This window comes from Suricata suricatta, chromosome 4 (genome assembly GCF_006229205.1).
Source record: "Suricata suricatta isolate VVHF042 chromosome 4, meerkat_22Aug2017_6uvM2_HiC, whole genome shotgun sequence".
Classification (NCBI taxonomy): domain Eukaryota; kingdom Metazoa; phylum Chordata; class Mammalia; order Carnivora; family Herpestidae; genus Suricata; species Suricata suricatta.
In genome coordinates, this window is record NC_043703.1 from 68,777,891 (window position 1) to 68,805,818 (window position 27,928).

The window sequence follows — 27,928 nt, forward strand, 5'->3', positions numbered from 1 at the left end:
AGAAGAGAGAAGACAGTGCTATTATTCTACTAATACTAGTGAGAGATTGGGGTCCTGACTGGGCTTCACACTCAGGATGGGTCACTCAGTCCGGAGTCCTCAGCTCACTAAAGCCTGGTGGTAAGATTTGGGCAGAAGGGAAGACCCGCTCAGGCTCCGAGCCTGACATAATCCCAGCTCTGCTTCCTGGAGGAGTCTGTCTGAGGGACTGACTACCAGTCATTTCAGCTAGCAATAAAATGGCGCTCGCTTCCATCTTCCATTATTCCTTGTTGTGTGCCTCCCTCTGGATCTCACCAGAAGAAGGGCTTATTGGCAGGCCATACTCAGATTCTCCGGGGCCCCTGCTCAGATGACAGACATCATCAGCATCTCAAATCGTTTCCAGTCTCATCCTCCCTAGCAGCTGCCCACCACATTCTCCCTACCTGCTGGTCCATGATGCCTCACGCTGTCCTTTACCTGCAAGGGAAAGAGGACAGATTTTGGAATCCAGAGACTTCGGTCCCAGACTTGGCTCTTGCCACCTTCTTGTTCATTATCCTGAGCACATCACCTCTCTGTTATGGACTGAGTGTTGGTAACACCCCCACACCCATATGTTGAAGCCCTAACTGCCATGTGGTGGTGGTAGGAGGTGATGCCTTTGGGAGGTGATCAACTTGACATGGGGTCAAAGGTAAACAATGCTCCTTAACAGCCATTAACTCAGCATTTCCCAAACATGTTTCAGCAAGGACGAGTGGGTAGTGGCTGGCTTGTCTCCCCTCCACTTGTGCTGGACAGTGGACAGGTGAGAAAGCAGCATCGTGGCTGCAGAGATAGGAGGAGTGGCAAGGGGCAGAAGAAAGAGCCGGGTCAGAAAAAAAATCAGGTGTTTCCCACTGCTTTGCCCCAATTTCTTCCAACAAGGCCAGACCAACCGGAAGTTGCACCTGAAGGTAGCTGGAACCCTGCTTGACATGATTTATAAGATGGGTTTTGTTTTGAACGCAGCTGACTTCATATAATGGCATTATTTCCTCCAGAGATTAGTTAATGGAGGGAACATTGCCCTCAGCAAAACAGCATTAATGCAGAGCTCTCAATTTAAAATAGTACCAAGTAGGCAGGCTAGAACCCTGAGGATTAAACTCTAAATGTTGTGGTCCAAAAATAAAGGATTAAAAATGAGTACTTCATTAAAATGGGGAGCGATCCAGTGTTTAAAGATTTACATAAAGCAGCGTGAGGAAAGGGGTCTGGATAAGGTGGGCTAGTTGCTTAGGAGGCTCAAAGATCCAGACACAGAAAGGCCAAATCTGTATGAGGGGCAAACTGCCCTTTGTAGCAGCTGAGGATAGTAAGGCTGAAGGGATATAGTGATCTGGTCTGGCCCCTCCGCAAGCCGGTGACAGAGCTGAGAGTGGGTCCTCTCTGTGCCTCTGGAGCCTGGGTTCAGTAGGAAGGAGAAAACTCAGGATTGAAACCCATGTCGGGAAGAAGGGAAGGAAGGAGGGAAAGGCAAATAGGCATAGTTTGCTAGTCTGAGGGAGAAGGAATCAATTGTCTAGCTTTTGGAGACATGGAGAATGTTTGTGTCCTCAGCACCCTCCTCTTCTCCAGGGACAGACCCTGGCATCACTGTGGTTCCACAAGACCAGCCATTTTTAAAGGAACCCATCTCTAGCCCTCATTTGGTTTGAGCCAAAGTAAGTCCTGACTCAAAATTTGTCAAAGAGTCCCTTTGCTAGGGATGTGAGACCTGGAACCCAGGAGAACTTGAAGTCAGTCTCTCTGTGGAGTTCAGGTACAAATTAAACCCAGAGACTGTTGTGGCCATGTTTTCTGCAACGTGGACAGAATTGGTCTGCAGAGAGATAGAGAACAGACACTATTACAAGGACAAGGATGGAATGTCAGTCCTGATGGGTTTTTAAGTTCTTGGTTATAATGTTTCCTATGGTTCTACAAACCAACACATTTTTCATTCACCTACGCTTGGATTACCTAACGGGTAGCCAGGAGTCTTCACTGATGTGGGGGTTCTCGACTGACACCAGCTGGACGTACAGAGGTCTGAGTGGGTCAGAAAAATTCCAGGGAACAATCATGCAACTTAACCAGAAACAGCAGCCTCTTCCTGGGAGCGGCTGCAAATACAGACACGTGTGGAATGCCGGTCATGGCGGGGGACGAGATGAGGCTCCTAAACCGTGCCCGGTGAGGATCCAACATTCTTGGCCAGTGTGGAATAGGAGACGAGGCCACAGGGGCCTTGAGGTCTGGGCTTAGGGGAGTCAGAGATGTTAGAGAGACGTAGGCGCAGGCTCACCTCTAATTGGGAGTCCAGGGCGGTACAGATGGAGACTGAGTCTTGACAAGTTAAATATCAAGTTAACAAAGCGTTGAGTAAAACATGCAACAGACGGCAAGTGTTCTATCCTCCCACCTTGGCCACATGTGAGGCCCCGAAGGTCCCTATGGATGTAGAATTTTTGGAGTCCTCGGAGCTCCCTGGTGATGTGCAATGCAGGGAGCGAAGCCTCTGGCTCCTTGCCCCCAGTTCTCCCTCTTTTTCCCTCCACCCTTTGCTTCTTCCTGCACCGTGAGGGGAAAGATGGCACCCCCAGCCAGCACGTCCAGTGTGTGTCTGTGCCCCAGCAAACGCCTGCCCCTCAGCCCCTTGCTGGGCTGGGACTGTGTGGTCTCTCCGCAGATGGATGGATCCCCGAGAACACTGTATTCATGGCACTGGACACAAACTCAGGGCCATCTGGGCATGAGATCTCCAGGTCCCAGGACCTGCAGCATGGTCCAGAAGTGGGATACTTTTCCTTTGTCCTGCAGACCCCTTGCCCTATGGGGAGGGGCACGGCCAGAACAGTACCTTTCTTGCCCCTATGAGAAGAAGGTCATGAGCTGTCTAAAGCAGATGTGTGTAGTTTTGGCAAGTACTACAGTACGTGTTTGCAGTGATGGCCGCTGTACCTTACTGTCCCATTTGCAAAATGATGGCTTTGGATTAAGGGTGGAGATTTATAGCCCAGTGACTGGAGCCAAACCAAGGTTTGAAGTTGGGATATTTTGGCTTGGGTGACTTTGTGCAAAAAAAACTGTAATCTCTCTGAGGACCAGTTTCCCCATCTGTCAAGGAGGGATGCACCTTCCCCTAGGCTGCATCAGGGTAAAATGATGCCCATCAAGACATCAGCATAGCCAGTGCTCTTGCTGGAAACTGTGTCATTATTCTTTCTCTACTGCTGTTGGGATCTCTGAGGGGGCTGAGAGCTTTCCCATAGCTGTTTTAGAACCACGCTTGGAAAGAAGAAGGCTGTTGGCCTTCTGATTCTATTCCTGGTGCCTGCTTTTCTCTACTCTGAGAGTCTGAGTTGGTGCTGGTTTAAACTTGTGGGCTCCAAGTTTTCTTGGGCCATTTAGTTAACTGATAAGCATCAGCCAGTCATTTAAACTCCCAGAGCCTCAGTTTCCTTGTTGGTGAAATGGGATGATAACACTATCTATCCATGGGGGTGTTAGTAGGAACAAAGGAAATAATACATTCAAGCTCTTAACAGGCTTGCCTGGCACAAAGCACACTTTCAAAATTGTCAGTTATTATTATTATTTTTTATTTATTTTTTTTACCAACGGCATCCCTTGCCTCTCCACCATCCCATCCCACCTGTGGGCAGTGGCTGTCGGGGATTCCGGGGTTGTGACGGAGCTGCAGCCCATCGGCCCTGTGCTGTCTGCACTCAGTGAAATCATGGCTTCCAAGGAAGAAAAAACTCGAATCTGACTCATTCGCTTTAATTCAACTCTAACGGGGTTTGGGGAGGAAGCCCACACTGGTGGACAGACAGCATTTCTTGTTTTGTTCTTCTTTGCCCCCGTCAGGCAAAGCTTCCTCTCCCTCAGTCGTCTGGACTCACTGGGGAAGAAGAATTTGCCAAGAAAATAGCACCCCAGTCTCTTCAGGGCCCAGACATGGAAACTGCCATGTGATCAGGGCTCCTTCTGGGCAGCTTCGCTTCCTTCTTCTTCCTGCGCAGGAAAATTTAAATTAAACAAATCCGAGCCGATGATAGACAAGTCTGGCTTCTCTCCGACAGCTGACACGCAGGTGACCTGGTGGCACCGGAGGCTCTGGTAGAGGCTGGGCCACCCTAGGGTTCTCCGGGAAGGCACCTTCCGCCCCAGCGGCAGCCTGCAGGGAAAGGACCAGATGAGTGTGTGGATTCCTCGGGCGCCTGCTGCTTCCTGCTCAACTGGAAGCCCCCAGTTGAGCAGAGGGGTCCTTCCCATCACAGCGCCACTACCTTCAGCACAAACATGCATGCTGATCACTTCTACTTGAGCTCTATCACCAGCTCTTCTCTCTCCTATTTATTCGAAACCCCTTGGAAAGCCTGCTACTTCTGCCCCTGAGAATCTCCCCTTTCATGGTCAAGTCCTTGGCACTGTCACCTCCCTCCAGACTATGTGCCGGCACATGGAGCTTCTCACACTGCCCAGAACTCCTCCACCTTTCTCTCTTGCTTTGGGCCTGGCCTCATGCTCCTCTCTCTCTCTCCTCCCCTCCCTCTACCCTGCCTTTCCTTTTCATTGTGGTAAGATACACGTAACACACAATTGACCATCTTAGCCATTGTTAACTGCAGGACAGTTTAGTGGCGCTAAGCCCATCCACCACCACCTGTGTCTGGAACTCTTGCATCTTGTAAAGTGGAAATTCTATTCCCGTTAGACAACACCTTTCTAGTCGCCTCTTTCCCCAGCCCCTGGCAACCACCATGCGACTCTCTGTCTCTATGACCAACTCCTCTCAGAGCCTCACATAAGTGTGATCGTACAGTATTTGTCCTTCTGTGTCTGGCTGATTTCACTCAGCTTAATGTCCTTAAGGTAGGTCCATGCTGCAGCAGCTCTTCCTTTTCTAAAAGTTCCCTTTCAATTGGCTACATCCTATTCAACTTTCAGGCCTGGGTATGAATGCCTTTCCTCCAGGAAGCCCTCGCCTGCATGGGCCCTCCACACTGATGTTCCCACAATGCTTTGCACCCCTGCTGTCAGTGGGGTAGCCAAGCAGTAAAGGGTGGAGACCTTCCTCTGCTTCCCTGAGTGTGGACTCCTTCGGGCCACAGACTCTTTTCTATTCTTACCGTATCCCACATGACGCGGTGCTCGACACATCGTGTAGCATGAATGTGTGAACAAACTCCCTGGAAGTATCACTGATAATTTTCGGTAAAAATCTTGAGACCAAGCCTGAATGTTCTTGATCTATCAGGGACAGGAGATCCACTCACCTACCCTTTGCTGGAGCATCGTTTGACTCTGTGTTGCTATTCTCAGTCCATTTACTGGGTTCCATGGCCTCTGTCAACACCGCCCTCCATGTGTCTGAGAGCCCAAAGGTACCGATTCCCTTTCTCTGCTCCATGCGCAGTCACGGAGTCATCCACTCGCCTTCCTGGTACTGCGTCTCCGGAGATGACTTCCCAGTCTGCCTCTCCCAGCCTCACTTCACCCTACGCAGCCTGTGAGGCATCTCCTCTTGGCCACTTGGGCACCCCTTCCCGTGTGAGTCAACTCCAGCCAATGTGTGTTTCAGCAAGTTCACATTAGCGCCATCACTCGGGCCTGCATTTGGAGGGGGATACTTGATTCCACGATAATCTGCCCATTGCCAACAGCTTCTACTTAGTGTCTGGGGCATTTTAAAATTATACCTTCCTGTCTATGCTCATACCCAAGCCCTGAGCAGTGGCACCATGTGCCTGCCTTACCACTGAACACCAGTTTGACTTTGGGCAAACTCCTAAGCCTCTGATTCCTTATCTGTAGGTGTGGATAACACACAGCACATCTCCAGGATGTTGTGAGAACCAACCAAAATAATTTAGTGATTCCCACCTAAACGTCAGAGATGGCCCTGAGTGGAAAATCATCATTTTTGGGTGTTGAATAAGGTGTGTGCTATTGGAGAAGCCTGAGCCCCACCGAGAGAACGTAGGTGAGGTGTCTGTAAAACCAACATGGGTAGTAGGCCAGGGACAGGGGCTCCTCCCTCCTCCTTGCTGCCTGTGTTCTCTCCTTCTTGTCCTCAGAGCTTCAGCCAAGCTGTCCAGGGAAAGTCCAGTTTGATTTGTAGGGGAATCCGTGCCACTCAAAGGCTCACATATGACAGACTCCCTCCTAACTGAACTGATGGATTGACTGACTGACTCTGTAAACACCCTGCCCGTTGCCCACAGCCTCCCAACGCTCATGGCTGGTCAATGGTATGTCTGCTGCATTGAATTGTACCCTTAACAAGGACGTGCTGTGTTTGTCCCCAGACCTGTTTATGCCAGTGGTACATTTTACTGTGATTATACATTTATTTCGGTGAAATGAAAATTGATGAAATTGTGCAAAAAAAAAAACCTTGTAAAAACTGGGATGAATTCTTTGGAAAGACTAGATGAAGGGTGATGATATTGAATTGAGGATAGATGGGACAGCTTTGAAAGCTTGGGGGAAAGCTCTTTCTGGGAGGCCACTGTGGTCATATTGTTTTGCAAATATCTTCAGGTTCTTGCTCTACTTTTAAAAAAAGCAAAAACTGGGGCACCTGGGTGGCTCAGTCGGTTAAGCCTCCCACTTCAGCTCAGGTCAGATCTCACGTTCGTGGGTTCGAGCCCCGCGTCAGGTTCAGTGCTGACAGCTAGCTTAGAGCCTGGAGCTTGCTTCCTGTTCTGTGTCTCCTTCTCTCTCTGCCCCTCCCCCCTCATGCTCTGTCTCTCTCTGTATCAAAAATAAATGAAACATTAAAAACATTTTTTAATAAAAAAATAAAAAAAGCAAAACCTGAAAGTCATATATAACAGATTTATGGACGACTGTGCTGAACTCATCACTTAGTTGAAGGAAGAGCCTTGGCCCAACATCCAAAGATTGGGGAATGGATGTTCATTTTACTGTTGCAAGTCAAAATAAAACATTTACTGTATGTGCATTGGTTCCCTGCCTTAAAAAACATACATTTTTAAGTAGCTCACCGACCACAGGTGTGGATCCAGTCAGATGAGAGTATTTGCACTGAGTCCCTTCCTAGTTGGGACTCTCTAGGCATCCCTGTTCTGGCCTCTTTTCTTTACTGTGTGCAGCTCCCCCTTCACGTTCCATGCTTGGGGCCGCTCAGCAGAAAGAGATGGAGAATCAGCGCTGTGTCCAGAGCCAGCTTTCACAGCGCCCCACCTGGAGTGGGCTGAGCGAGTGTTGGTGGCATCCTACTGTGGGTGCTTCCTGCTGCTGGTGTATGCTGACTGGAAGGCTTGTGCACCTCACACCCATGGCAGTCTTCCCTGATGGACTGCAAGGTGTCCCTCAAAACTCAGATGTCAGAGCCCTAATCCTTGGTGTGATGGCATTTGGAGTTGGGGTCTTTGGGAGGTAATATGGGTTGATGATCTCATAGGATTGGTGTCTTTATAAGAAGAGGAAGAGAAGGGCACCTGGGTGGCTCAGTCAATTGAGCATCTGACTTTGGCTCAGCTCATGATTTCATGGTTCATGAGTTCAAGCCCCACTTCAGGTTCTTTGCTGACAGCTCAGAGCCTGGAGCCTGCATTCCATGTCTCCCTCTCTCTCTCTGCCTCTCCCCCATGTGTGATCTGTCTCTGTCTCTCAGAATTAAATAAACATTAAGAACATTAAAAAAAAAAAAAGACAAAGAAGAGAGATTGTTCTTGCTTTGCCCCATGAGGACACAGTGAGAAGGCAGCACCTGCAAGCCTGGAGAAGGCCCTCACCTGGAACTGACTTGTCCAGAACCTTGATCTCGGACTTCCACCCTCCAGAGCTATGAGAATAAATGTCTGTGGTTTATGCCACCCAGTCTTATATTTTATTGCATCAGCCTGAGCAGACTAATACTCTGAGGAGAGAAAACTGAAACCCAAGCAGGGTCTGCGAAGGTGAATAAAGAATGGCGCTGATGTAAGCAGAAGTGTGGGGGACCTCCTGGAAAAGTCCATAAAGGTCGCTGATCTGGCTGGGAGGGGCCTCCCTTTTGTCCTGGACCTCTGTTCTCCGAGTCTCTGTTTCTTCACACTGTCTGGAAGGTGGGAGGCCCTGGCAGCTATAAGGCGATAGAGAAGACAGAAACCAGAGCTAAGAAAGTGGAAGAAGTATGAAGAGGGGCCTGGACTCCTGATGACCCAGAGCCACTGCACAAGGAACTGGGCAAGTCAGGATGGTGTCCTCACTCCCACAGCTGCACGGCCTGCATCTAAATCCCCTGATGGAAGGCGAACACTGAAGGGGCTGTTTTCAGGCCTTTTGGTGACTGTGACCCAAGAAGGCTGGCATGGGGCCTGAGGAAGAAAACACCTCACAGAACTGGAGAGAAGCTTCCACTCACCTTACGTACTGTAGAACCCAGTCATATCCCAGTGTGGGGAGTCTGGAGGCCACACAGGTCCTTTCTGGAACCCCATGTTATCTGAGCCTTGGGAGCCCCAGTGCGCACCCCACACCCCACACCTTCAGGAAGTCAGAGTGGCTGCAGGAGGGACAGTGAGATGTCCCATCCCACGCAGCCTTGAGGGCAGCAATATCAGCCATGGAGCTCGAGGTAAAGAACACCAGAGGGTGACCCTTGACCGCATGGGACAGTTAGAGGAAACTGGGGCTTAGAGTGTCCAGTCATGCAGGTAGGATGCTAAACTGGTGAGATTTGAATGGTGACCTCATACTCACAGGCTGGGGGGCTTAGGGACAAGTGACTCATGCTGATGACAGAGTAGCCCGGGAACCCTCAGCCAGGAAAGGCTGTCTTACTTTGGTGGGGGGTGGGGGGACTCGCTTCAACCTTGTTCCTGTTAGGCTCACCAGCCATTGCCAAATGCATACCGTCGAGTTGTGTCTTCTTTCATTTCGACTTCAAGGATGGAGTCTTCTGGAGAGCAAGGGTTAGGGGTATTTTCAGGCTGGAAGAAGAAAGAACACTTATGGGAATGGGAGCCCATGGTCACAATGGTGGCAAGGAACAGGGATAGCTCATCAGTTACATGCATTTTCTGTGTCGGAACAAAACCTGGGTTGGCTGAATCTGTTCAAAAACAAGAGTGTTTTCCCCTGAGTTTTTACTCAATTTTGAAACCACTGATTCCTGTGTGATCTTTGCCATGTGAATGATTTTCTGCATCCCCTCAACTTATTTCAGTTGTGGCTGTGTTTGATATGCTGGCATTCTGGAAGGATCGCTATTGACACCCAGAATCCAATCAACACATTCGGTTTTGCAAAAGAGACATTCAGAGAAACATAACATCTTTAGAGCTGAAACAAAACTCACAGATCAGCTAATCCCACCTCTCATTTCACAGATTAACCGAAGCCATTGCTAGAGGTCACACCACTAATGAAGGTGAACTGAACAGCAGAACTCAGGCAGCCCTGCCTCATAAACAGTGCGGCAAACACTTTATTCTGCAATTTCATGGTTTGGATTCCCATCGACTGGCCCAAATACACTACATAACGGCTCAGGTTCTTTTCTTTTTCCCTGTGTATGTCTCTTGGAAAGAATTTACAGACTGTTTCCTGAGGTACCAGCTGTCAAATTGGACAGAATAATAAACACAGAAGCACTAATGTTTTACTTACACAAGACCAAGGTCCCTTCTGGAACCCCATGCCCCACTCTCCTTCACCCTCAGAGAACCAACATCCTGTCAATTATCTATTTTGATTGGTGGGCTGAGTAGCCTCCTCCCCTCCTCTTCTCCTCCTTTTCCCTGCCTTGCCCTCCCTCAGCTCCCTCCTTTCAGTTCCTACATTACATTTGCAGAAGGATTTCTCTCTAAGACTGCCTTCCAGCCACACACTCCCCTGGCTTCTGTGCTGTCAGCACTTTTCCCTTCCTCTCCTCCCACCTCCCTCTGTGCTTTGGTTTCCAAATGGTGGGCCTATCAAAATTAATGAACTCGTTTATTTGCTCTATATCAAATGCGCACTGAAATTACTGTATTTCTAAATAGGCCGATAGTGCTGGGTAGACACATTCTGATCTCCTGAGAGCCACCACCGCACCTCTTTATAACCTTGGGGATGCTTATGAGAACAGGATCGTGGAAATGCTAGAGGCCGCTGACAGGACAGAGGTTTTCCTGATCTATGCTGGCCCAGTCCTTTTATTTCCTATTTTGAACGTGTTTGGGGCTCTACACAAAAGTCAGAGACAAGGCCAGTCTGTGTGATCAGTATTCTAGGAGGCTGCCAAGGAAAAGCCTGAGACACGCTATTTTGCTGGCAGAGCAGGTGTTCTGCTTTGAGTTGTAACATACCCAGTGAGCAATAGCTCATGAAATGACCTTCTTTGCAATTTATTAAAGGGCAAGCATTTCTTGGAAATCCATATATTTCACTAAGCTCTAAATCAAGACTGCATCTACCAGGGCGCGCTTAAAAACCTCCTGCTCCAGTGTTGACTTTCATAGACTGGGGCATTCACCCATTCATCTCTTCCTTTCCCTTGGAAGCCAAGCTTTTGCGTGTATTTCTTAGTAGAGAGTGTGTGCTGTGGGCTGAATCTGCGGCATCTATCCTTCTCAGATGTGACAGCTGGGCTGAGTGTGATCTCGGGTCTTCTTACATTCCAAGGCCATGAGTAATTGTCTTTTTATCAGTCAAAAGGAGGACAAAGTCAAGTGACACTGGGAGATGAGCTGCAATTGTTCCCACAGATGGACCCATAACCCCTACCCTGGCTGTGGTCAGTAGCACGACCTAGGGACACAGTTTTAATCTCCATGTTCACTTGTTTCTGGGTCATCCCTGACTCTTTCAGGCTGCAGATTGTCTCCATGCTGATCTGCCTGGAAACCACAAAATCTGAAAATACAGGTGAATTGGGTGGGCCAGGACCAACCTCAGCCTTTTCCTCCACTGTGTTGTCTCGCGCCTCCTTTCCCGTGCGCAGAGCAGCAATATCCCCGTCCAACACTGGATGAGCAGGCATGCTCAGGGGATCGGTCAAAACTTCACAGGGCACTCGAGGGTGGCCCCAGGAGGCAGGAGTGAAAATATCCCAGGGGCTGTCCTGCCCAAAGGTTCCTGGAGGAATAGAGACACGTGAGCAGAGTACGGACGCTAACCTGTCTTCTAATCAGAGCAAAGCTTACTGCTAACGTTGGTAGGTCAACCTAGTCAAATTCAGTTCTACTTCTGTGGTTCCATAAGAAACAACTCCAGGGCAGTTGGCTCTGGAGACTCGAGCCTGGAATTTCTCTGGATGCATCACCTGGGTGTGAAGCTACTCAGTAATATCCTGAGGATGTACAGGATAGATTCCAAATGGTTTCAGCACTTGCTTCAAGGAGTATCAGCTAGGGAGATGAGCTGGCCTGCTGAAATAGGTAGAGAGTCTCTCCACACAAGGAGTCAGGTGAAGGTCACTACTTTAGCCCTTTCCCCATGTCTGAATTGTTCCCACCAAGACAAGGCTGTATGATAACATAGTTCCTTGCCAAACTCACTGTATTTTGTCTAGCTGAGTTCTCTAAGTTTAAACGTCTTTGATTTTTTCAATTTTTTTTTGTGAAAGGAGGCTGACTTTAAGGTATAGACTGAATTTTGGTTCCTACAAATCTCACATGTTAAAGCCCTAACCCCCAATGTGACTATATTTGCAGATAGAGCTTTTATGGGAGTGACTAAGGTTAAAATGAGGTCATGAGGGTAGGACCCTAATCTGACAGGGATCTGGTAAGAAAAGATACCAGAGCAATCTCTCTGCCATGTGAGGATACAAGAAGATGGCCCTCTGCAAGCCAGGAAGAGAGTTCTTTCCAGAACCCAACCATGCCAGCATCTTGATCTCAAGACTTATAGTCTCCAGAACCATCCTGATGTGGGAAGGAAATGCCTATTGTTTCATTCACTCAGTCAATGGTATTTTGTTGTAACCCGGAGGCCGGGTCCAGCATGCTCGTCCTCGGCGTTCGGCGGTACCGGTCTCGTCCACCCTGACCGGCAGGGTGGAGAGTCCTTGTGGGTTCTTTTCCTGAGGGAGGGAGAGAAAGGGCAGGAAGGGGGATGCACAGAGAGTGAAGACAGCACTCACGGTTTCCGATCAGGCAAAAGAGAGAGAGAGCTTTATTCAGAAAACTCTGTCTTATAAAGGTTTTTAGGCGGGAGAACAAGGCAGCTGACCTAGGTCAGTTGCTAGGAAACAGGGTTAAGGGATTAAGACTGGAGTAAAAGGGGAACCAGACTACACTGTTCTAGCACAGCGCCTGAGGGGCCGATACCACCCTGCCTGCAGGCGGTTGATCTTTGGTCTTTTGGCTTCTCTGACAGGGAGGGGCGCTCCCCTGCCTATTTTGCAACTCCCCTCAGGGAGTGACAAATCCGGCTAGCAAATGGCCAAGCAGCTGAGATCTTTGCCGCTCCCCCACAGTATTTGTTAGGCAGCTTGAGCTGACTAATACACTTTGCCTTAGAGAATTCACAAAGCCCTGAACTGGGACTGAGGAGGAGGCCAGGTGGGACATTCGATACCTATGTACTCCCCGTCTCTGCTCCATAGGCGCACGGTGCAGTCAAGGGAGGATGACAGCAGAAACTGTTCTTCTATCAGCTCCAAACTAATGAGACAAAAGGGAGGAGAGATGCTCCTAGTCTGTTCCAGCATGAAAGGGACATGGGATCAATATGTCAATGCCCCATTAATTACAGTTGGACTATAGAAGGCAGGTCAATATCCTGAATTATTCTTGGTACCATTCTCTCCCTACCTCCTACAACATCACACCCTCCAAAATTCTCCAGCTCCAGTCCCAAGATATCAAACAAGATACACTGAAAACCATCTTGTGGATAATGGGTCTGGAGGTAAGATCAAGATATTGTAAACAACAGTCCCACCAGAGTTCAGGTTGTGCCCTTAGCTCTGACTCCTTTCAATTCAGTTAAAAAAAAAAAATAGAGGGGGCCACCTGCATCTGGGCGGCTCAGTAGGTTGAGTGTCCAACTCTTGGTTTCAGCTCAAGTCATGATCCCAGGGTCATGGGATCGAACCCCACCTCAGGCTCTGCCTGTGCTCACTCTGTCTCAAATAAAAAAAGTAAATCAAAACTTGAAAAGTTATAAAAAAGATTAAATTTACTGAGTTTCTAATTTTTTTTATGTTTCTTATTTATTTTTGAGAGACAGCTTGAGCAGAGAGAGAGGGAGATACAGAATCCGAAGACAGGCTCCAGGCTCTTAGCTGTCAGCACAGAGCCCAACGTGGGGCTCAAACCCACAGACTGTGAGATCATGACCTGAGCCAAAGTCAGATGCTTAACCGACTGAGCCACACAGGAGCTCCAAATTTACTGAGTTTCTAAACTTTAAGTAACATACCAGACCAAATAAGGAAGACAATCAATCATTTACAAGAAAAATGAAGGCTTCCTATTGCTTCCTTCAGTCCTGTGCCACAACACACACATCTTATTTTCCCCAAAAGTAAGATTCGGGATTATAATCCCGCTTTCCTATCTTGACTAATTCAGAGGCTTCCTGAGAGGATTGATTTGATCAAAGCAATGGCAAGTATTTTAACTCTTACAAATTCTCAAACTCTAAAATGGTGGTACTCACGATGTCACAACACTGACATGGGCCCTCCAGAAGGTCACCTCTAAATCAAAAGAAAGAACACACCTGAGTCCAGTGAGAGAGTTACTCACCACGATGCTAGATGCTGGACAAGAGTCTCACAGGATGGGATCAGATCTGGACGAGTGTCCAGCAAGGGAGTGGTACTGGTGTGGCAGTCATCGGTTTTGCTACATTAACTGCTAAGTGTTTATTGAGCACCTATTATGTGCAACAACCATGCCAGGTTCAAAGACATACAAATTGTGTCCCATGCAAGCTGCTTATGCTACGGTTTCCCTCAGTGCTTAGGGAAAGCACGCAGGAGTGGACAAGTAATCAAAAGTGATTTGTGAAGTAGTCTGGTGAGTGCTAAGCTCCCAGTCCTTGGAGTAAAAGACCAAGGCTAGGCAGGTGGCTCTTACTTGTATATTCCAATGTCTCTTGCTGTAGCATATAAACTTCTGTGGGGAACAGGAAAAGGTGACTAAAAGTCTGTGAATATTTCTCTCTATACTGGCTTTCCAGAAACGTGTTTCATGGGATTTTATATAGCCATTTAAATATGTTAGGTACTAAATATGTTCAACAGAGCTAAATATGCTTATTCGGAAAGTTGTCTTAAGGATGCAAAGGAAAAAAATCAAGTCCTAAAAATTATGTGCATGTAATGTAGGTGTCCCTTTAGATGTATGCATAAAAACTTTCTGAAAGAAAATTAAGATTCATTAACAGTGTTCCCAGGATTCAGAAATGGCAGGTTAGGTGGTAGAAGAGGTCAGAGTAACAGCTACTGCTTTTTATTTTTCATTTTTTTGTGCTGTCTGATTTTTTTCTAATCTTGAGCATTTTTACAGTTGAATGAAAGGGTTTTAAATTTTTAAATATTTTGTACTGCCAAATCAATGTTTCCACAAAACAGATTTTCTGGAATACAGATCTCCAAAAATAAAAAATAAAGCACATCTATAACCTCATCTACCAAAAGATAACATTGGTGAAAACCTGTATCCTTGCCAACCTAGAAGTATTTGTTTCTAAATCCATTCTTAAAGGGTTTTAAGAGGCCGCCTCCCCCAAACCCCCATCCTCACTGGTATGATTTAATCTTCCCAACCAGAATATTACTTTAAAACTGAAGCTGTGCTCATCAGAGTATTTAGCATGAAGTGTTTATTGCCTACTCTTCGGGGGCAGCAGCTCAGGTCCCTGCAGGCCATACTCTTTGATGTCATAGATGTGCACAAAGCCTTCCTGGTCAGCCACGTATGCGAGGGCATCTCCTGCTGTCACTGCTATGCTGCTGACCAGTGCGTTGTCTCTGGACTGAAAGACACATGCACAGAGTGCATCACACACACAGATACAGACACAGACACAGACACACACACACACACGCGCGCGCGCGCGCGCGCACACACACACACACACACACACACACACACACACACGGCCCAGTAAGATGCACGGGCCCATTGCAGATAAAGCAGACCTGTCAGACAATGGCAAGTGGAATGCTGAATCCTGTTCACAGTAAGAACTCATCACTGTGCCCATGCTAATCTTTCAGCAGGATAGGATACATTGTATAGATAAACAAAGCTAAAAACTTGGAGCCCAGAAGAGTTAATGTGTTACATTGTCAGCTACATGAAAGAAGAAAAAAAAAAACAGGAGGGCCTGAGTGGCTCAGTCGGTTAAGCATCCGACTTCAGCTCAGGTCATGATCTTACGGGCTCTGTGCTGACAGCTCAGAGCCTGGAGCCTGCTTCTGATTCTGTGTCTCCCTCTCACTCTGCCCCTCCCCTGCTCTGCTCTCTTTCTCTCTCAAAAATAAACATTAAACAAAACAACAACAAATTCAAAGTGCGCAGGTTATTGCCAATCAATTCCCCAACTTACGGGAGTGAAGTTTGCAATGGGACGGGCCCCCCCAAACAGCTTCCAGAAGGTGACAGAGCCTGTGGGGAGGGAAGAGCAGGAAGATCACCTGGGGTGCCCTCCCCCGCCCCAGCCTTTGCCGACAGGGACAGGCACGGCAGGCTCAGGGGCCCAGATGCCTCTTCTCTTCCCCTTGGACAACCCATCAGTTAGAATCACTGGTGAATCTTGGGGAAGGGGGTCCTTTTCATGGGTTGTGGATCAAATGGCTCAGTAGCCTTTCCTCTCTCCACTAATCTAGGCACCTCTCCTGATGAGAGGGGCGCTAGCTTTGGTGATGGAGGAAAGGTCCAGAAGTTAGAGCTACAGCAATAATTAGGGGGTGTGTGTGTGTGTGTGTGTGTACATGCGCATGCAAGTGTGTGTAAGTACTTATTTTAAACACACTGTGGGGCTTGCCTGGTGAAAGGAATCCTTGAGGAGGGGGGTCTTTCTGGCCCATCAGTCACAATTCCTGACTGTGTTTAACACATGGGTGTTCATGCAGCAAGCCTTTGTGAAGTGGGGACCCCATGCATATCGCTTCCTCTTGGGAGCTCCCTAAATTACTAGATTGACATTTCTTCCTCTTCTCTTGGGGGTGAGGGGGCTCCATGCTCCCACCAGGCGAAGCAGAAGCCATGGGTGCCTCAGCATGGAGGGTGGAGAGAAGCCAAGGGCAGCTGCAGCCCTGGGGCCAGGGCCGTGAGTCCACAGCCTGGAGGAGGCAGCTTCCCTTACTACCTAATGCGAATGCAAATGACCAAATACCCTAGGATCCATACACAGAACTTGAGCTTTCCCTTTGCAACCAGAACATGGTTGGCTGGCAGCTTTCAACTCATAATTTTAATTAAAATCCTGGAGCTTTGGAGCAGGGCGATGGCCCACTTGTTACATTTTACTAAAGCCTGAGGGTTGAGTCATTTGTGTAATGCCACCTAGCTCGTTAGTGGCAGAGCTGGGTTCGGAAGCTCATCCTCAAGCTCTCTGGCTTCTTCCTCCTGACATGAGCAGGATGGACGCACAGCTGATCCCCACTTAGGATGCTTTGCTCTTTCTCCTTTAGGCGCTTCTCTCAGGCTGCTTGTGGTTACCCGTGGCCCTCCCCTTACAGGCTGTGCTTGGTGTTCATTTTGCCCAACTACATGATGTCCTTGGTGGCCACTTCACTGGTAGAGGGCCTCCGAGTGGGCAGCTGGGGCAAAGAAACTTGATTTGGAGGGTGTGGGAGCCAGGCCCTCACTCCCTGTATGATCAGCTCTCCGGCTGGCAGGACAAGGCCAGAGCAGGTGGGTAGGGGCTTAGTCAACCTGGGCTTCAAGGATGGAGAGCGTCGGGAGGAAGAGATAGCAGAGGTTGTGGATGGGAGTCATGAATGCCTAGAGACCCTCCCTTTCCAGATCCAGGCCCGAAGTGGCCAGATCTTAGCAAAGGGCAGCACAGTCCCTGCAGGAAGCCATTCTTACCTTGGGGCCCATTGGCGATTAGGGAAGCAGCCACCGATTCAAACTTGGCAGCCCGAGTCTTCAGGAAGGCGAGGCAGGAAACACTCTGCTCTGGGCCTGGTGACCGGGGAGAGCTTGGTTTTACTCCCCATGAGGCTCACAGACAGCCCTTTCTCTCACTTTCCTCTGTAGCTCTGTCCCCAGCACTCCTCAGCCCCCACCCCCCATGGGCCTGAAGCGGGAGCTGTGCACACAGGGCCGCAGATGTGCTGACGTCCTCACTGGTTAAGAACCAACCCAGGTAATGTCAGGTGTGAAGGCAGCTTGCCCTGGCGTTGCCCAGGACCCTAGGACTTTTGGAGAGAAACACAGATTTGGGAGGCTCTGCCTAGGACTTTCCAGGTGCTTCTCAAGAGGTCCCCACTCCCTACAAGTTCTTGGATTGGAGTAAGACGAATTAACCATTATGTCACCTTTTACATGTACCAAGATATAAAACCATGTGAAATCCCCTGGTACTGGATTATTAGCCCTGTGGTCAGATGAGGAAGTGGAGACATAGAAAAGTCAAAAGCTTTGCTCAAGGTCAGAAAGATGTCCATGCTTTCATTCACTTGTTTTTTATCGATATCCGTTAGATCTCCCGCACAGCCCGGGCCTTGTGCTGAGGGCTGCGGACAGAAGGGGAAGCGGAGAGCCGCACCGGAGCCACAGACCTACTCAGGGAGTGAACGGGCCGCTGCTGGCACCTGCAGGACGGGGCTGGCTGTGTGTGGAGAAGGGAGAGGTCAGAGAAGGCGCCTCAGGAGAAGCAGCATTGGACCTGGAATCTTGAAAGATGTCACCGGCCCTGGGCAGAGAGGGCTCTCTAGGAATAGGCATCAAACCCTATCTTCTCTGTACAGCCAAGGGTTGGAATAACGTCGAAGTCCACCTCCCTGCCTCCCCCTGGTTTTCCACTCCCCTCACCGTACATTAAGCACCATCGACACAAGAGCCACGTCTGTCTTTTTTTTTTTTAAACCTCTTATCCACAAATCCTCTCACAGAGCTTAGTACATAGAACTCAAATATTTGATGTTGAATAAAAATCTTACAAACTTACTTAGATGCAAACCTGTGAGAGCCACAAAAGACGTTGCTACTTGAGGCTGTGGGCAAGGAGCTCTCTTTCTGTTTTTCTCCTTGAGTCTGTGGCCATTGGGATATGTGGCCCAGACTGACGGTGTCACGAATGGCCTCGTGTACATAAAGGGCTATGTAAGCAATGGGGCTGAAGGTAAATACAAGGGGTGCTGTCTTACCACCATGCGGACACCCATGTATTGGGCTGTTAATCTTTCAGAAATATTTTGTTTGGCTTGATACTGAGCTCAGCACTGGGCTGTGAGCTCAGGAGACCACAGGGGACATGGCAGACTCAGGCCCTGCCCTCAAACAGAAAATGATCACAATTAGGATTATCTATTTAATGGACACTTTCTCTGTGCCAGGCCCTGAGCTAAGCACGTTCTCAACGTCCCTGTGCATAATAATCACAACAATCTTAGGTAGACATGCTTCTGATTTTACAGGTGGTGAGACTGTGGTTTAGGAAGAATTACATGGCTTAAGGCACACAATTAACACACAGAAGGGGTGAGATTCAAACCCGGATGTGTTTGCATCCAAAGCCCATGCCCTTGATGTGGGATTTTGGAGCTGTCTTTGGGAGGCTGAGGATTCTTAAGCAGGATGCAGGGCCACCCACATGGCAGGATGGTTCCTGGCCAGCTCCATGGCCCCACTGTCCTCCCCAGTGCCTGGAATATACCTATAGGGATTAGGCTAAGTGTTACCTTACCCTCAGTTTATCAGATCTTCGGGATTATTTACATGGGCGGAGGGGAGCAAGTAGGGAGACACGTAACAGGGGTGATGCAGCAAAGATCAAGTCCCTTCACTTTGCCCACATTCATCCTGAAGAGGTCCTACAGAATCCCAAGAAATGGGCCTGCAGGTCACTTCCCTACTTTCCTCAGGGGGCATTTCACTTCCCTAAACCTCAATCTTCTTCATCTGTGATATGGAGACAAGACTTCCTATTTCATAGAGTTTATCCAGGAGTAAATGAGACACTATGTGAATTGCACTACATGACCTTGCAGTGATGACTGAATGGGGACAATGAACCTACGGTCATGGCACAGAGACGCTCAACAAATGGTGGCTTTCATAATCACTGTCACTGAGCTCTCTGGCTTCTGTGTCCTCAGCTGTGAGAACGAGGACAATAGCACCTACCTCTTAGGTTGAATGTGAGTACTAAATGAGGTAAAATATTAAAAGTACCCAGGAAAATACATGCAAGATTAAATATATTACTTATATAATATTTATATATTATTATATTAATTATAATTCTATTATTAAACCCTAAATACTATATAAATTGTTATCTATTTTAAATATTATATTGGTATAATCAACAAATATTATTATTTATAAATAAAAATATTATTATATTGTTTTCCTAGTTAAAAAGCTTTAGTATCTAAGAACCAATAAATGAATTCAGCACAGTAGCAGGATACAAAGTCAACACACAAAAATCAGTTGCATTTCTATACACAATCAAGGAACACTCTGAAAAGGAAATTATAAAAACCAGTCTATTTACAGTAGGATCAAAAAGAATGAAACACTTAGGAACTAATAAGGAAGTGAAAGACTTGTACAATGAAAATGACAAAACATTGTGAAAGAAATTGATGACATAAATAAATGGAAAAATATCCATGTTCATGGATTGGCAGCCTTAATATTGTTAAAGTGTTGCTACTGCCCAAAGTGATCTACTGACTCCGTGCAATCTCTATCAAAATCCCAATTATGTGTTTTGCAGAAATAGAAAACCTGTCCTAAAATTCATATGGAAGTTTAAGGGACCCCAGATAGCCAAATCTTGAAGAAAAAAGAGCAAACCTGGAGAACTCACACTTTTTTATTTTAACATTTACTATAAAACTACAGTAATCAAAATGGTGTGGTACTGGTATAAAGACAGACATGTAGATGATGGAATAAAATAAAGATCCCAAAAATGAACCCTTACATTTATGGTTAAATGATATTTGACAAGGATGCCGAGACTGTTCAATGGAGAAAGGAAATTCTTTTCAACAAACTGTGTTGGGAAACTGGATATCCACATGCAAAAAAATGAAGATTGACCCTTATCTAACACCACATACAAAAATTGTCAAAATGGATGAAAGGGCTAACTGTAAAACCTAAAAGAGAAAAACTCTTAGAAGAAAACACAGGACAAAAATTTCATGACACTGAATGGAGCAATGATTTCTGGGCTATGACACTAAAGTCACAGGAACAAAATTAAAAATAGACAATTTGGACTTTATGAAAATTTTGAAAAATGTACATCAAAAGACCTGACCCTGGGGTAAAAAAGCAACCTACAGAATAAGAGAAAATATTTGCAAATCATATATCTGATAATGGATTCATATCCAGAATATATAGAGAACTTCTAAAACTCAACAACAACAACAACAACAACAACAACAAACAACCTGATTCAAAAATGGGCAAATGACTTGAACAGACGTTTTTCCAATAAACATCTACAAGTGGCTGATATGCACATGAAAAGATGCTCAACATCACTAATCATTAGGTCACTGCAAATTAAACTTAACAATGAGATACCACCTCACACCCATTAAGATGACTATTAAAACAAACAAACAAAATAACAAGTGCTGGTGAGAATGTGGAGAAATTGGAAACTTGTGCACTGTTGGTTGCAATGCAGAATGACAGAACCACTGTGGAAAACAGTACAGATGTTCCTCAGAAATTAAAAATAAAACTACCACATGACCCAGTAATTCCACTTCTGGGTATATACCCCAAAGAATTGAAAAGCGAGGCCTTGAAGAGATATTGGCACACCCATGCTCACAGCAGCACTGTCCATGGGAACTAAAACTCGAAGCAACCCAAGTGTCTACCAATGGGAGAAGGGATAACAGACTGTGGTACATCCACAACGGAATATTATTCAGCCTTAAAAAGGAAGGAAATTCTGTAATATGCAACAATATGGTGAAACTTGAGGACATGACACTAAGTGAAATAAGCCAGTTACAAAAAAGACCAATACTGTCTGATTCCACTTACATGAAAGACTTATAATAGTCAAAATCATAAAAACAGAAAGTATAGGTGGTTGTAGGGGCTGCGGAGAGGGGAGAATAGGGAGTTGGTGTTTAGGGGGACAGAGCTTCAGTTGGGGATGATGAAAGGTTCTGTTGACAGGAGGTGGTGGTGGTATAGAGCCACGTGAATGTATTTAATACCATTGAACTGTAAGTTTCGCTGTGTGTATTTTACCACAATAAACAAAGAGGAGGAGGAAGGGAGGCAGAGGTGAGGCAGGGGGAGGAATGAGAAGAGGAAGAAAAGGAAGGGGAGAAGCAGAGAGGAAAAACCTTAGTCTCCCAGTGAGCTCACTGCTTTCTTGGATTTTAGCCTGGTTGAAATCTCTGTCTCCCTTTCACTCTCAAATTCTTTCTCTTTGATGTGAAGGAAGATGTAACAATCCCAAATATAAGGAAGAACAAAGCTAAAATGTTGATCAGTCAGCAGAAAAAACTTGTTTGCAGCTCATTTGGCTTTGCTTGCTCATTTGCCTCTCTCTCTCAGCTCCCCTCTCCACCAAGAATGACTTCAGAAGAATTGTCCAGACAGTTTTCCAAATAAGATGGTGACCCCTTAACCAATCCCATGTGAAAAAGACCACTGGGTTCTTGGACCTTCAAGAAGAGCCAGGACTGCTCTTTCCTGGAAGGGTGGGGAACATTCACATACTTTCATCTCATTTTTTGCAATGTAGAAATGTGAATTATTGGTAACTATGGCTGGCTTTGCATTTTGGGAGCAGAAAACAAGTTTATCAAAGCCAACAGTCACATAATTTTAAGCAATAAATGCTGCTGCAAACAGGGTTTTAAATTAGAGCTGCTGGCTTAAAGGTCAACATGCATTCTTGGCCAGTGACTTTATTTTCATTTTAATGGCAAAGAAAATAATCTTTTAGAAGGAAATGCCATCACTTTTTCCCCAAAGGTTTTTAAAAACTTTTGGGCACTCTCAGAAAGAATGTAATAGGAAAATCTTTTTTGTGATAGCAAAAAGGGTAGGAATAGACTGGATAATAAGTCTATAGGAAATTCTTTTTACTCCCATGGTGTTTAGTGGTTTCAGTTTCTAGCCACCACCTTCCAGAATGTCTGTCAAGCAGTTCAGAGTCTGATCACATTGCTTTACCAGCATTTTACTTACTGGACATTCACATCTTGTCTCTATATTTAGACTGTGAGCCCCTTGGAGGCAGCATGAGGTCTCACATCTCTGTCTCATCTTTTCTATGCATGTCCCTCAGGGTTATACCCATGGGAATGACTCAAAGATATTTTCTGATCAAATAAGTCATTAGAAATTTTCCTTGACTGGTAAGTTATCAAATGCCTAAAGAGGGGGGTGGCAGTGTAGGATTCCCTTAGGGTTTGCTGGTTGGGCTTTGAGACATGCAAGAACTCACCAGTTTTAAGTAAAATCACCAGTGCCCCAATCTGTGTTGGGGCTCCATGGGTGTGAGGTAGTGGGTCCCCTGGCTGTTGGCAGATGAGTGGCTGCAGACTGCTACTTGGGAAAGATAAGCCTGGACTCTGGAGGTAGGACAAGGACAGGTAGGAAGCCTTTGGCGGCTGTAGGTTCCCATCGTTTTCCATCCAGCACAACCAGCCATGAAACTGATAGTGTGTTTTTCAAGTGGTCAAGTGGTTCATGACTTGGAGAGAGAGGGGTGTGGTCACCAGCCCCAACATCCAGCCCTGGACCCAGCACATAGCAGGAGCTCATCAATATGTTCTGAATGAAGATATGAATGAATGGGCCCATGATCATATTAGCAGAGATAGGAGGTCTTAAATAAATGGAACCAGGGAAGAGGAGTTAGGGAGAATGGGGTGGGAGAGTGGGGAAGAGTTTTGACATAAAATATACAAGTAGTAAGGACTGACCCATGTGGGGGAGTGTGGGGGGTCATGGGACCCTGGGGGCACCCAAGGAGCTAATGGCGAGGGTGACACAAAGCTGGAGGGCACACAGCTGAGTGACGCATCAGGAGATGCTGTCCGAGGTGGGATGGGGGGCAGGTGTGATCGCTGGGAACAGGAGTCCATAAAGAATGGTATTAAGGATAGAGGGTTAAAATCGACACTGTCACAAAGACTGAAAGGATGAGCAGGGGAGAGAGTCCTTCAGGTGGACAGTGGATGAGAAAAGGCTCCCAAAGGTAGTGGGCTGGGCTGTGAGATAGGCTCTGATGGATGAGCACCTGGAATATAGACTGAGCAAGCTGAATGCTTAAGCTCCCTCCCAGCTTTGGGAATTTCCATCTGACAGGTTACATCTGAAACAAGGCTAATCCCTTCTCACCAGCAAGCTGTCCAGAACTGAGACTCCTTTAGACAATGAGCCATGAGTCCAGGCCTGCTGGGGCCCATGCAGAACGGCCGTGGAGCCTGCCCTTCACCTACCTTTTTCTTCTTCTGCACCATCAGAGGGGCTGGGAGTGTTGAGCTTGCAGTAAATGTGGCCTGAGACGACGTTCCAAACAATGACCTCCCCATCATAACTGGAAGTCGCAAGAAGAAAAGGTGGACATTGAACCACACAGAGGATGTCCTCCTTGTGCCCATGGTTCTGAGAAGGAGAGAGAGGGAGAGAGACAGGGTAAGAAATCAAATCTCCAATCACCCTCAGCTAGTTCTTCTAGGATCTCTAAGACAGAGGATGCAGACGGGTCCCTCCTCCTGTGCTTGCCCACAATGGAGACTCACCTGGAACGTCATGGCCCAGCCCCAAGGAGCGGGGCATCCCTCCAGGCCGGAGTCTGTGTACAGCTCAGCCAGAGAGGTGCTGCCTCTCCTTGGGTCAGCTCTACTACATTCCCCAGGGAAGTGACAGTCCTAGCGGCCCCCCAACCTCCCCACACTCTGGCAAGTGAAGTGTTTGCAAGGAGCCCTGTTTGGGGCTGGAATGGTGATGGCAATGGGATAATGGAAACCAGTTCTGGACCAAGGTGGTTTGGCTTCCCAACAGCTCAGGTCTAAATTCCAGAGTGTGCTATCCCTTGACTTGCTTCCTGTAGGGCTCCCATCAGCGGCTTACACATGGGGTTAGGAATTGAGATCACTTACTCTCCTCAAAAGGAGGATTTAGATATGGATCCTTAAGAAAGATGAGAAACAAAAATGGAGGTTTTTGAAAGCAGTGCTGCAGAGAGCTTAAAGAGCCCTCAACCACAGTCCCTCGACATCCTCACTGGGGTATCGTTTCCATGTGAGGTGACTTGGCTTCTCTCGGTGCCGTGGAGATATCCTTTCATACTTTCCACAGAGTGTCCCTTGAGGACCAGCCGTGTCATCTAAGATGTCCCTTTTGCCTGAAAGTGGCTGGTAAGGTGGTGGCATAATACAGTTGGAAAAGAGAAGGTCAAAGCTCGCTCTTTCCCCACAATCTTCTGCCAAATCCCACCTCTTTCTGTGATTTGTGACCATGTATGTCTGGCATCCTCCTGTGGTCCCCCACTGCCCGCACAGTGAAGTGGACATGCCTTAGCATGACTGTCAACTTCACTTCCCTCCTGTGTCTGATGCTCCAGCCCCTCAAACTTTTCCTAGCCCTCCAAACAACATGCCTGTCATGCATGCTTCCCGACTTGGCTCATATTTTCATGCTTCCCCTTTCCCATCATCTAGATTGCTTTCCTCACCTTGGCCTCCTGGGAAAATCCCAGTAATCTTTCTATCTCCTGTGTGATGTTAGAGCAAAGTTAGTAATTCCCCCCTCTGGGTTTCTCCAGCATCTTATACATTATTATATCATCTGCCACATGGTAGGATTATTATTTCTGGAGTTTATCTCCTCACTGGGCTGTGAGATTCTGCGTCAGGAATCACATTTTATTCATATTGTATCTCCTGGGCCTATCCATTAAGCAAGACACTATGAAAGTGCTCAAAAATATGTGTTGACTGAATTAATAGTGGAATAAATAAATATTTGAATGGACTAACACTTCACTGACTTGGCATGACATGCATCCTTGCAATCACCATCATTTCCAGGGCATTGTCTTCCCAACTTTGTTCTTTCACTCAATAATCACTAGTCAGCAAACTCTGAGAAGGCAGAGATCACGAGATGACCCTTTTGATCATAATCTCATCTTCAGTGAACAAAGCGCAGTTGGTCCACAATAGGCACTTGGCATATGCTAGTTGAATGAAATCAAATTAATTGGGCATTACTATAAACTGGAGCCCGGGCTAGGTCCTGGAAATACTATGGTGAAGGCAGACAAGGTCTATCTTCACGGAGTTTGTATTCTAGTGACTTGTACCTTTTGGAATATTTATGGGGGTATAAAGTAGGGTTGAGCTGTAGCAGATGGTTGGGCCTGGTGACTTTTCTTTCTTAGCACTTGTCTTATTGGCTTGGCATCCAGACAGTTTTGAGAGAGGTCATTCAACCATAGGAGGCTGTAGAAAGTTGGGTGGGGGCACTTTGCTAATAAGAATCACAGAAGTCTCATGGTTATGGGCCCCCAACATGCCCCAGGGCAGGAATGTCATCTCTTAGGCTCCCTGGCAGTCCAAGGATGACACAGTAAATGCATACAATTTTGCATGCCAAGCAGAAGCAGGAAGTAGATGCTTCCTTGAGGAAAGTCACACCCACCACATCTTGGACTGCCATTCCTGCACTACATGAATCCCGGCTGAGCTCAGGGACAGCTGCATGCATTGGTTTCTGTGGCCACATGCCCCAATCTGAACACAAGGCTATCACTCTTCCTGGAGGGGAAGCGGCTTCCTGGAGCTCAGTACTTCTGGCTCTACCTGTACCCCTGTCATGAATCCTGCTACAGCAGAGACTTTTGAAGTCCTGTGACAACCCCAGGCAGGCCCAGGAGAGTCAGGGTGAGCCTTGGATTGGCAGATATCCTCCATATGCCACAGGGCTCACCAGGTCATCCCGCCAGTGTGGCTGTGGCTTCCAGAAGTGATGAAAGTCACATGGTGCATCCTGTATGGAAAGCCAAAGAGGAGACGTTGTGTAAGCAGTAAAACGAGCTGCCAACACACTCACAACTTCAGAGAGAAGGTGCTGGCACATTTTATAACCCTACCCCTCACCCCACCAGTGATATAGTTTTTCGAAATGTCAAAGCAAATTCCTCTAGTGCTAGTGGGAATAAAAAGCAATCCACTTCTGACGTTTGGGTGATTGCATTTCAACAAATCATATGTCAACTGACAAACTCTCCTTGGATGGTCTGCATAGCTTTGCCTTCATAATAAGACCCAGAGCCACTGCATGTGTTAAAGTAAAAGCCGTCAGCTCAGGAGCCTATAATACCAAAGGATGGATTCAACACCACAGCTTCGCAGGTAGCCATCTCTCAAATCATCTGGGGATGCACGGCTTAGGCTGTGAAATACAGCACACCTTCAAACGAATAAAGAACTTACAATGTTTAAAGACCTTCAGAAATCCATGACCATCCAGCATAGCAAGCAGGGGAAATAAAATGTCACAGGTAGATTTAAAACTTAGTTTCAGTCAGCATTTTCAACTTCCCCTGTCCCTGAATCCTTTCTCTATCTCTAAGCAATAAAAAATATTTTTTTTTCCATAGAGATACTTATAGATGGTATTTCGTCTCCTCTTTCCACTTACAGAGGGACCAGGGCATAAAAACAAGGGGGGAGGAAGAAAAAAGAAAGTCAAGGGCTGGACAATTGACAGAGTGGTTAACCCGCAGTGAGGGCCAAGGACATGCCAGACATGCTGAAGCCCCATCATATGCTGAGGAGGACGGAGCATGACAGCCTGTCCGAGGGGTAAGGACACCAGACAAGGTGTAGAGAGCTCCACGTTCCAGGCACAGCCTGCATTGGATTCCCAGGGAGGCCCTCTGTGCCTCTGATAGCTCTTCTAGCTAACACTTTGTGATACTGTGACTCATGATAAGAAACAGGTATTTGGATGGCGCCTGGGTGTCTCAGTCAGTTGAGCATCCGACCTCAGCTCAGGTCATGATCTCAGTCTGTGGGTTCGAACCCCGTGTCCAGCTCTGTGCTGACAGCTCAGAGCCTGGAGCCTGCTTCAGATTCTGTGTGTGTGTGTCTCTTTCTGCTCCTCCCCTGCTCACTCTCTATCTCTCTCAAAATAAAATAAAGACATTAAACAATTAAAAAAAAAAAGAAATAGGTATTTGGTCTTTGTCCCCACTTCTGGCAGACAGCTCCTAAAATCCTTGGAATTCCTTAAGGGCTGAGAGCATGGGAGGTGTCTGAAGTTGGTGGGGGGCACAAAGGCTGGGTTGTGGGACTGAGCCTATAACCTGTGGGATCAGATGCCATCCCTAGGTGGATGGTGCCAAGATTGAACTGAATTGTAGGACACCAGCTGGAGTCAGAGAATTCCTTGTTGGTGTGGGAACCACCTCCCTCTCAGAATTGGGTGAAGAGTCATTATACCTTTTCCTATAAAAGAGAACTAGAAGGGCAGTTGGGTGGCTCAGTCAGTTAAGCATCTGCTTTTGGCTGAGGTCATGATCTCACGGTTCATGAGTTTGAGCCCCACATCAGGCTCTCTGACGTCAGCACAGCTCCTGCTTCAGATCCTTTGTGCCCCCGTCTCTCTGCCCCTGCCCCACTGTCTCTCTCTTAAAAATAAATAAACTTAAAACAAAGAGAAATAGAGGGAAGAAAAAACACAAAGTGAAAAGTGTTTCTAAAAGGGAGGAAGAGAGGGAGGGAGGAAATTCTTCTGTCTATATCATGGCTTGACTTGTACAGAGAGCAGAA

General features: G+C 47.0%; 1 protein-coding gene across 2 annotated transcripts in view; it reads right to left on the reverse strand.

The window, feature by feature from the left end:
- Nucleotides 1-3,776: 3,776 nt before the first annotated feature.
- Nucleotides 3,777-27,928, reverse strand: part of LOC115290823 (WD repeat-containing protein 49-like) — a 96,190-nt gene continuing 72,038 nt past the window's right edge. For both annotated transcript variants that reach the window (XM_029938625.1, XM_029938626.1), the window contains 10 exons: nt 26,082-26,141; nt 23,588-23,753; nt 17,004-17,099; nt 15,517-15,575; nt 14,799-14,940; nt 13,618-13,657; nt 12,532-12,617; nt 10,901-11,085; nt 8,881-8,957; nt 3,777-4,189 (listed from right to left, as the gene is read on the reverse strand). In XM_029938625.1, the coding sequence (XP_029794485.1) occupies nt 3,988-4,189; nt 8,881-8,957; nt 10,901-11,085; nt 12,532-12,617; nt 13,618-13,657; nt 14,799-14,940; nt 15,517-15,575; nt 17,004-17,099; nt 23,588-23,753; nt 26,082-26,141 (1,113 nt within the window). In that variant the 3' untranslated portion in view covers nt 3,777-3,987. The remainder of the gene's footprint in view (nt 4,190-8,880; nt 8,958-10,900; nt 11,086-12,531; nt 12,618-13,617; nt 13,658-14,798; nt 14,941-15,516; nt 15,576-17,003; nt 17,100-23,587; nt 23,754-26,081; nt 26,142-27,928) is intronic.